General features: G+C 41.7%; 1 protein-coding gene across 1 annotated transcript; it reads left to right on the top strand.

The window, feature by feature from the left end:
- The first annotated feature begins 3341 nt into the window (after positions 1–3341).
- On the top strand, positions 3342–4130 carry LOC149197824 (uncharacterized). The gene has a single exon (XM_089408820.1). It carries the CDS (start codon positions 3342–3344, stop codon positions 4128–4130), a length of 789 nt encoding a protein of 262 aa, XP_089264946.1.
- The last annotated feature ends 7023 nt before the right edge of the window (positions 4131–11153 follow it).

Consider the following 11153-nt stretch of genomic DNA (forward strand, 5'->3'; position numbering starts at 1 on the left):
CAATGGGAATTCTGTTATTTTTTGTTTCTTTCTTTCCTTAAAAATCTAAAATTAAGCTTTTTTTAAATGGTTAAAATGGATTCAAAAGTTTCCAAAACTTCTGAAACGTTCAAAATTCTAAAACTTAACCCCTGAATCTCCAAAAATTTATACTAAATTTCATCAAAATTCTGTTAGAATATTTTTTCAAGCACATAACCTTTAGACAATGTTATTCTTTCATTGACTGCTTTAACCCTCAGGGGTAAAATACCTATATATCCCCTGAATTTTTTCTATATCCATTTTGACATGATTCTATTATAAAAAAATTAACACGGTTTTTTTAATCCTTGGCGCCTGCTCTGCATATATTCTTCAAAACAAAATATATTTTCTCAATGAAATTTCTTTTTCAGCAAAGTTTGCAAAAGTAGTCTAAAATTAAAACTTCCCTAGATCTAGATTAGTCGTGGCGGGCCTGCTGCATCAAAGAATAATTGTTGATTTTTAAATGAGCTTCACAATCTTTCAAGGATAAATCATGAACATGGTATGACCATGTCCTGTTAATAATGTGATTCACATGTAGTTCGAAGAAATTTATTACTAGGCAAGTGTAGCACCCAACTATTTACATCGTCGAGGTGCATCATCTGAAAGCATTAGGCTGGACAAGGTGGGAGCACTTCGTAGCTCCCTTTCTTTTCATATTTGTGTTTCTTCATAATATTGCACCAATCTAATTTAACTTTGATTTGATTGTTGTCATAATTTTCCTTTCATAGAAGCAAATTGTGAAGAGCTTTCAAAAATTCTAAAACATTTAAGAAACTCTATCACGTTTGCTTCCAAAAAAATAGCTACAACAATATAATAATCAACTATATAATAATTAATGGTGAAAATTTGCACAATCATAAATTGAATTTATTTGTTACCATACCAGACTGGTGTATCACAAATTGGGCCATGAAGTCAAACCCTATCTTCCATGGACTTGAGCCCTCAGCTCTTAAACTTCTGCAATTCATTGATTTTCTTTTTGATTGTGTATCCTGAAAATGCACAAGAAAGCGGTAGACATAATGGAAATTTAATCTTGAATGTGGTCCAACAGTTAAGTGGGGAGATTTGTTTAGGCAAGTTAGGTGATCCAATCCCAAACAAAATTGTATATACCTAAAAACTACTTCTTTTCTTCAGTTGAAAAATAAAAATAAAAATAAATAATGAAAAAACTTATTGCCATGGATTGGGCTCAGCACTTCCCTGCCAAGATCCTAAATCTCAACACAAAGTGGATAAGTAATAATTAATTGCGTGATATTATCACATCTTCCATATATTTTTTTCTCGATCAATTGAATTCTGCTGCAAGTTATTTTACAGGTCAAGAAACAATGTGCTAGTCGAGGAAAGAAATCGCAAGCTTGCAAACCCTCCACGCTCATTTCAGTTTTCAGACACATAAATTCTGTGTTTGATTGAAACTTCCAAATTAACCTGAGAACTTGCACAAGCATTGTTGTCCATGCAAATGACATGAAACTCTACAAATTTGGCAGTCAATATTCAACCCAAATTAGATATGTCCTCGTAAATATCCCATGTAGTGCAGTTTGAGCCAAAATAAATTGCACATCTAAGTGATGGGGACTGTGTCTATCAATAGAAGCACATCTGAGCAATGGGGACTGTGTCTATCAAATTAATCTTTAACAAAAAAGCGGATCCAAAGAAATTGAAGAAATGGCATTTGAATCAATGAGAAATTTATGTGTCTAAGCGTGGAGGGCTTTGGGAACGCTTACCCGTTCTTTCCTCGAATGGCACTTTGTTGATTGCATTATCCAAACCTCAGTAGACTTGTATTAATTGTTGTGTGCACTGCAATGCCTATAGAAAAGCCTAGTTTACATCCCCTTTCGAAATACTTGTGTGCAAAACATTTTAGAGAATTGAAGGCACCAAGAGGGATCAGGTAAAAAGGAAGACTGCCATTTCTGTGTCGCTTCCAATGTTTTTTGTTGATCTTCTTTTCATGGGGTAAGCGCGTGTGTCCAATGACGTGATGGGAAGACAAAGAGAGGAGAAAGATGGACGGCATACTATTTTATCCGTTTTCTCAATCAAGTGTGGAATTTCAATTTCAATTAGTGTTTAAATCATCAAAGTCATCAAAATCACTCTGGCAAGTCACCTCACTTGTGCCACATTTAACTTTTTCATTTTTCACATCTAAAATTTCCAATTCATAATCTTTTTTTAACATAATAAATATTTTATTGCTCAAGTTCTATAAATATTTTGCATCTCATAAATTCCACTTTTATTTATTTCATATTAATATGTATTAGTATGAAATTAATATTAGATTTTTTTTAGTTGATTCATTTTGGCATTTAATAGATTCAGAGTTAAAATGGATCTAGGCTAGTTTGGTAGTTAATACAGTTTAATTGTTGTTCTTAAATCTTAAACTTAATAAGCTCCTCTATTATATCGTAAAACCCAATAAGAATATATACCTCTATCTTTGCAGGAGTCAATGATACTAACTATCCTTGGTTTAATTTTATTTTCAATGTTATCGTTAGATCTCCTAAATAAAACTCCATAACAATTGTATCTAAACTAAGTTGTTATGAACATCTGGAAGACATATTCCGTAATTTTTCATGCAAAGGTTAAAATCAATGTTTGACATTGTAAATGCAATAAATTTTAAGGCATACAAAAAAATATAAATAAAATGTAGAACTACATACACCAGATTTTATTTTTCTCATGCTCTGATTTCTCTTCACACTCAAGAGTAAAATTTCAAAAAATAAAAATAAAATGAATAACATACAAAACAACTTAGAAAAATCTAATCTTTCAAGGTTACTTAACAAAGTGAGCAAGGTTAATTTAAATTTGAAGGAGCTCTGGAGATAGCGGCTAGGGTTCTGCACCACGCTCAGACGGCGCAGACTGATCTGCGCAGACAACCAACAAGGACCTGACTACACGAACAGGCATCTCTCAACAGTGTTGTAAGAGGTCGCAGGGCACATGGGCGACCCCCGGGGGGGGCCTCGGCAACCTCCCCCATCGCACACAAAGTACAACACCAAAACGAGAGAACAATACGATTTGGATCGATCCATGAGAACGACATCAATCAAGAAACCCCGCGCCAGAATGAGCGCAAGGGAAAAGAAAACCTGGAAGCTAAGGTAAATGGAGAGAATGGGAAGCAAAACCAAACAGATGGTACCCAGAGGGTCTCTTCGACCACCTGCAAACCTATAGCTACAGATCGACCCAGAATCGAACTGTCGGGGGAAAAAATAGAAGCAAGAATCCAATATATGATGGATCATGCGCTCATTGGGAAATTTATAGGGTTTTGGCCGACGGAAAAAGCCCTCCACAGTTGGATTGCAGCGAAATGGAAACCTAAGGGAGATGTGACTCTGCAGTTAGGCCCAAAGGGATTCTTCACAGCGATCTTTTTTTGTCTGGAAGACAAATACAGAATCCTGGTTGAGGGACCTTACTTCTTCAACTCAGCTGGCCTATACTTACGGGACTGGGCTCCCAGATTCAACCCGGATCAGGAGGATCTCACATGGGCACCAGTCTGGATAAGACTATACTCACTGCCAGATGAATACTGGGATGAGGATATTCTGAAAAACATTGGAAATGGTTTGGGGGAATATATAAGGACTGCTGAAGAAACGAAACTACGAAGATATACATCTTACGCCCGCATCTGCGTCTTCATGCGCCTAGACAAAGCCCTGCCAGAATCGGTAAGTCTCTCTCACCGTGACTATGAGTGGATCCAGCCTTTAGACTATGAACATGTTCCGTTTCGCTGCCGTAAATGTCATGCCATAGGGCATCTTTTTAGAGACTCCCCCCTGAATGTTCAAGCTAAAGCCTCCTCCCCCACCGATTCTCAGACCCATGATGGCTTCACAAAGGCCCCTACCCACAAGCGAGCGCATAAAAAACCATCAACAGGGAAGAAACCCAAACAGAACATCACCTCTGATCATGCAGTCAAGAACATCTTTGGAATCCTAGCTCATGTCACAGATGAGCATACCATTTCCTCTCCCCCAAACGCTGATCTCCCCTCTTCCTCTTCCTAGCCACCTCTCGCGGCCCCTCCATCCAATCCCCTTTCTTCCAAAGATCCCCCAGACCACAACACGGCAAGCAAAGAAAAGTAGCGGGAAAAAGACAATGAAATGGAGGTTGATGGAACCCCAGGCCCCTTCTAGGGTCCAGACATACCTAAGGAAGGCGACAATCAGGTGCAACAAATGGAGGAAGAACCGGAAAGTATAGATCTACATGGATTAGACATACTCGAACTAGAAGCAGCATGCAAGAAGAAAGCATATGAAAGCATCCCAGAGTTACAGCTTGACAAACTGGAAATGGTCATCTCCAGGGCCTATCATCAAAATCAGCTTGGCATCCAGCCAGGAAGTCAATGGGATTTAAGCCAAACCCCAAAAGATTCCAAAAAAAGGGGAAGAAGAACTGACCTCCAAAGAACAATAGTGGTCGGGAATATTCTGGTAGACTCCGGTAGGTATGCTAAGCTTACGAAGTACTACAAGCCATCCTCCAATAGTGACTGATGAAGCTCATTTCATGGAACCTAAGAGGGCTCAATGGCCCAGGTAAACTCAGAATGCTTAAAAATATGGTAAAAATGGAAAAGCCGCAAATATGTTTTTTCCAAGAGACAAAATGTAATAGTAAAACTCTAGAAATGATCCTCTCTAAAGCCTGGCCAGGATGTCAATCAGTTGCTGTAGATGCATCCTGCGCTTCTGGGGGATTAGCCATTGCATGGAACTCACAAGCACTCACTCTGTCAGACTTTCATGCTTCACACAATCTAATACAGGCTACCTTCCACATAGTTAGCACAAATATTCATGGGAATCTCTCGAATGTCTACTTCCCTCAGGAAGCTAGGGAAAAGATTGCTCTCCTCCATACCTTAGAAGCTCTTAATGCCAACAGAAGGCACCCACTCTGGATAGCTGGAGGGGATTATAACATGATAACAAAATTAGAGGAGAAGATTGGAGGCAGAAACAGGTTGGAACAGGAAAACACCCACTTCAAAAACTTTATTCAGAATGCATCCCTGATAGACTTACAGTTCTGCAATGGCACTTTTACGTGGAGCAACCGCAGAGCAGGCATACATCAAATAGCCTCCAAGCTGGATCGCTTTCTCATCTCTGATAACTCGGTCCACTTGGGGGGAGATTTCTCGGCGGCCATTCTTCCACACTCTGGCTCTGATCATTGGCCGGTTGCCCTTCAATGGCAACGTCCAGGCAATAACATAAGAAGACCTTTTCGCTTTGAGGAGTTTTGGTTCACTCATCCCTCACTCAGAGACTTCGTTAACTCTACGTGGACATCCTTCAGCCCTCCAGAAGGATCCAAGATGTTTCAGTTTCAACAGAAACTCAAACATCTAAAGCTTAGTCTCAAGAGATGGAACAGAGAGACCTTCGGAAACATCTTCAAAGCGCAAAATGATCTTCAAAAAGCACTGGAGGATCTGCAGAGAGAAATAAGTACAAGCGGCCATACAGAGAGAACCCTCGAACAGGAGCAACGCATCCACAATCAGCTTGAAGAAAGAAGAAAGCAGGAGGAGATATATTGGAAACAGAAATCTAGAATCAGATGGCTGAAAGAGGGAGAAAGAAATACCAAATTCTTCCACAGAACCACAGTGCAATGCAGAATGGGCAACAATATCCCTTACATTCAAAAATCAGGAGGAGAAAGGGTGGAACAACATGAGGAAATTGAGAAGGAACTCCTCGAACACTTTAAGCAGGTCCATCAAGAACCTGACATCAATAGACATCCAGCAATTGAAAGAATCACTCGCAATATACCAAAATTAATCACAGCGGAGCATAATGAACTCCTTCTCAGCCCAATTCAAATTCAGGAAGTGGACAATGCAATGACTCAGCTTAAAGAAGGAAAAGCTCCCGGCCCGGATGGATTTACCACTACTTTCTTTCACAAGTTTTGGGATTTAATAAAGCTGGAAGTCTGGGAAGTGGTGGAGGAGTCGCGAGTTTCTCATTGGCTGCTTCCCTCGCTCAACACCACCTTTATAGCCCTGATTCCAAAAGAGGAGGACGCGCTCAAACCAGACAAATTCCGGCCAATCGCACTTTGCAATGTTATATACAAAGTCATCTCTAAAGTCATTGCAAACAGGCTAAAGCCCCTCCTGCCTATGCTCATCTCTCCGGAACAGTCAGGATATGTGGAGGGAAGACAGATTTTGGACGGAATCATCCACACGCATGAGATCACCCACACTCTCAAGCATTCAAAGCAGGCAGGTATGCTCCTTAAACTTGATCTTTCCAAGGCTTTTGACAAACTCAGCTGGGATTATATACAGCAAATGTTATCTGCTTTTGGATTCAGCCCCACCTGGATTCGATGGATTATGAGCCTTATCTCCTCCACCAGCTTCTCCATCTTAGTGAATGGGATCCCCTCTCGCCCCTTCTCCCCCTCCCGTGGTATCAGGCAAGGTGACCCCCTTTCCCCCTTCCTTTTTGTTTTAATGGCTGAGGGCCTGGGACGTCACATTAAGAACGCCCTCCACTCACACCAGCTTAAGGGTATCTCCATCCACCATCTGCCAGCTACCTCCCATCAGCAATTTGTTGATGACACGATGCTGTTTGGATATCCTTCTGTTCAAGAAGCCTCCATATTTAAAGCAGTGCTAAATGATTTCACCGAAGCCTCTGGAACTAGCATCAACTGCTCCAAATCACAGATCTTCTTCTTCAATACCCCCCCGGTCGTCAAGTCTGCCATAGTCTGCATTCTGGGGTTCCCCATAGCCACCCTTCCTTCTAAGTATCTCGGAGCTCCCCTCACTGCCTCGGCCATCAACCATTCCTCTTGGCGCAATTTAATTGAAAAACTTGAATCGCGTCTCAACCAATGGACTCACAGAACCCTGAATTTAGTCAGCCGGGCAGTTCTTATTAAAGCCATTCTTCAAGCAATGCCGCTGTACCTTTTTTCCATCCTGGCAGCACCAAAATGGGTCCTAAAAAGACTAAGGAAAATTCAGAGAGATTTCCTTTGGGGAAGCAATGCAACCAATCGCAAATGGGCTCTGGTAAAGTGGAGCACAGTATGCAAACCGAAGGAAAAAGGAGGAATTGGTCTAAGAGATCTGGAGCACAGCAATGCCATCATGGGAGCCAAGATCTGGTGGCAGTGGCTCACCAACACCGGTAAGCCATGGGTCACTTTATGGACAGCAAAGTATGCCAATCAGCGACCCCAGGAAGAGCTTATCAGATTAGAGCCCAGTGTCAAAGGATCACTAATTTGGAATGCAGCCAAAGAACATTATAAAATGATCCAGCAGCACAGTTTCTGGGAGGTAAGAAATGGCCATAACACTAGATTCTGGATGGACGCGTGGAATCAAATGCCTACCCTCAGCAATGTACTGAACCTGCCTCTAAACAACATTGCGGAGGAGACACAGCAAGTCAAGACCAGGCAATATTGGACCCAGGAAACGGAGAAAGGCTTCAGAATCTGGAAATCGGGTAACCAAATCCTCACAAATGAAAATCGCCAAGCTTCCATAGCATTGGAAACGGAGCTCAGCAAAAGAAAAATCAGGTGTGACGAAAGGGAAGATATCCTAAGGTGGGGATATCAACCAAAAGGAGCGTTCACTACGTCTGAAGCATACAAGATAATCTGCAATGACTCTGCTCCCCAGGATCCAATTTGGGGCCAAATATGGAACTCTGGCTCCTGGCCCAAGATCTGTCACTTTCTCTGGCTGGTAGGACATCAGAGAATCCTAACTTGGGACAAGCTCAGAAGAAGAAATTTCCATGGTCCCTCCATCTGTTTCAACTGCAATGCCCATGAGGAAACGCTCCAACATCTGCTGGACTCTTGCCCCCTGGCCAATCAGCTATGGGAGAAGGCAAGCTTTCGATGTCAAAGAAGATGCAGACTTGAAAATGAAATTACGAATTCCATACGACAGTGGCAAAAGGACCCGTACAAGAGCAACATCCTCAATCATCTATGGCGATTGATCCCCGGGCTAATTCTATGGAGTATATGGAAGGAGCGAAATAAGCGCATTTTTAAAAATCAACGCTCTTCGCTGGACAATATTTGGAATATGCTATGCAAAAATATTCAAGAGACTTTGATGCTAAGACCCTGGAAGGAGGAGGATTGGCCTACACTAGCCAACGAGAAAACTATCATGGATAATTGGCAAATCAGCTGCACTAAAAGCATGCACCAGCAGGACCACTCGGCAGCCAGCATTGAAAGTCAAGTCGCATGGAAACCTCCGCCAAAGCACACATTCAAACTCAACTTTGATGGAGCCTCAAAAGGGAATCCTGGATTAGCAGGCTTTGGTGGAATAATTAGGAATCATGAAGGGGCTCCCATGACTCTTTACTTTGGAAACATTGGCTGGGACACCAACAACTCAGCTGAGTTGGAAGGGCTATGGCAGGGACTTCAACTAGCTGGGGAGCTCAACTTCCACCCTCTGGAGGTAGAAGGAGACTCCCAAATCCTCATCAACATGGCCAAAAAAATCCTAAATGGATCTCAGGCTAAAAAAATAGCCACCAGTTGGAGGCTTGAAGCAAGATTGGAAGCAATAGAACAGAAGTTTCACAGCAATAGAGCCATCACCTTCACACACACAAGGCGGGAGGGCAACAAGGTTGCGGACTTCATGGCCAATGTAGGGGTGGGGAGTAATCACTCTCTGATCACAGGACAGCTGAATACCATATTAACGCATGTGGAAGCTCAAGAATGTTCTCAACTGGTCCAAAAAGATGCAACTCCCCCGGATGCGGGTGATATGTGAGACGGGACAGGAGTGGGAGGCTGGACACATGCCGCCCCTCAGCCATCACGTGGCACCCACAGCGAACGGAAGGAAAGGACGAGGGAGGTTTAAGGCGCGAGGGCATGGGATAGTTAATGCCCGGAGAGCGTATTCGACCCAGCGGATGGCAGCAGTAATGGCGGATGTGATCCCGAGCAGGGTAGGTGAGGAGGTTGGGAATAAAACAGGGTGTGAGCAGGGAATGTTGGTAGTTATGCAGACGACTGGCCTCTCTGTCTCGGTTGTGATCCATTCGCAGATGGACGGGTTCATCACGCAGTCGACTCTGGTAGCAGAAAGTCTGGTGCATTTCGCGGCTTGCTGGAATTCTCATCCCTCAATGGTGAGACCTCGACAGCGTATGCTCAGCCGTCAAGGCTCTTCCAGAGGAGGGGCCTCACGCAGGCATGAAGGGGACAGAGTTGGCCATTGCTGCCACTGCAATCTGGCTAGCTCTACTGGAGCCATCCCCCTACATTCCAGTCAATTCATGGATGCAGGGGCTTCAGGCTCAGCCACATTGCCAGCCTTTGGCTCCACCATCTTCAATTTTACCAGCTCAACAAATAACCCAAGGATCAGCGCGCATATTTCTATACTGTTTATTGAGAACGCTCAGGAAGATGATGACCCCATGGTTGAACAAGGGCAACTGATGCAAGTTGACCAGGGCAAGAAGTGCAGGCTTCGGAAGCTGTTATGGAGCCGGAAGCAGAGGTACCAGCTACAGACCCGAAAAAAGCTAAGCACACTCAGAATGTTCAAAAGGCGGAAACTGGGGAAGAGGCAGTGACTTTTCCAACTGAAGATGAAGGAGAAACCTATGGGTGGTGCCAAATTGTGGAAGAGGAATTGGACGAATGAGGGCACCCGCGCTCAAGGTTCTATTGGCTTTTCACCTGGTCTACTAGTCTTACCGGCAATTTGTCTTTGGTTCAGTTATAGTCTTTGGTGTTTTCTGTTATGTCATCTCTGTTTTGTAATTTTTGCTAATGTATTGGGCAAGAACAATCTATGGTGGTCAGTCTCCTTTTTATTTGATGCCCCTGCGCGGGCCTGCATCTACGTTCAGCCTTGGTTTTTAGTATGCTGCCCCTGCGCGGGCCTGCAGCGATGGTTAGTCCCGGTCTTAGTCTGGTGCCTCTATGTGGGCGAGAGCTTGCTTTTGTGTCTGGTGCATTATCGGCTCTTGGGTGTGATGCCCAGAGCCTGTCTCACACTGGTTTCACCATGATGTATTTTCGACCTCTGTACATATTTTAATAGATTAGTTTTTTTACCGAGAAAAAAAAAAAAACAAAGTGAGCAAGGTTGTTTTTCCCAAGTTTTACCTGGAAGGCATGCATCCACATAGCTATAAAGCCTTTGTATAGTGTGTCTTTATTGAGTGGTTTTCTTTGCCAAATCTTTTATGAAAATTGCTTAATGTTACAATATTTGTTGTGGAAATTAGGATTTATTTTGATGTAACTAAAAAAGTTTATTGCAATGAATGTCTCACATTAGCTAATAATACATTTAAATATGCTATATTAAATAATACCAATGAAAAAAACCATAAGTTGTGAAAACCTGGAGGCCAAAATATTTCATCCTTAAATTTACTATTTTATCTCAATTTTATTAAAAATATTAATTATTTTATTTATTTTATTTTATATTTTAAAATTTTATTTTTATTTTATTTTATTATGTAATTTATCTATTAGAGGAGAATACCATGGACAAAACCATGGGTTTCAAAAACTTGGAGCTCAAAAAGCTCTGGTAAATTTACTTTTTTATCTCAATTTTATTTTAAAATTAATTAATTATTTATTTATTTATTTTAAATTTTATTTTTTAATGTAATTTGACATAGTCAAAATGTTTACATAACATAGGTATTCTTATGAGCCCTACATTTAAAAAGTATTCACATATTTTACTCCTACACATCTAACATCTAACACCTACCCATCTAACATCTAACGCCTACACATCTACCACATACTAGGTTGGAGAGCACCTCTCAGCGCAATAGTGTAATTAAGTAAAGAGCACTCCTTCTTGCCAACTAAGAGAACTCATTTTCTTGCCCCTCCATGCATATGACTCCAAGGATACCAAGAAGAAAAATGTACAATATAATTTAAAAACACTTTCATAAGTTTCTTCCAATAACTCTCTTATTTCAACAAGCTCCAACCTCCTCCCTCAT

The sequence above is a fragment of the Pinus tabuliformis genome, chromosome 2_2 (assembly GCF_031772625.1).
Source record: "Pinus tabuliformis cultivar Carrire ecotype Pingquan chromosome 2_2, CPIR1, whole genome shotgun sequence".
In the NCBI taxonomy this organism is placed as follows: Eukaryota; Viridiplantae; Streptophyta; class Pinopsida; order Pinales; family Pinaceae; genus Pinus; species Pinus tabuliformis.

What these genes read in the sequence shown, in the direction of transcription:
- LOC149197824 (XM_089408820.1), top strand. Translation starts at nt 3,342, where the DNA reads ATGGATCATGCGCTCATTGGGAAATTTATAGGGTTTTGGCCGACGGAA.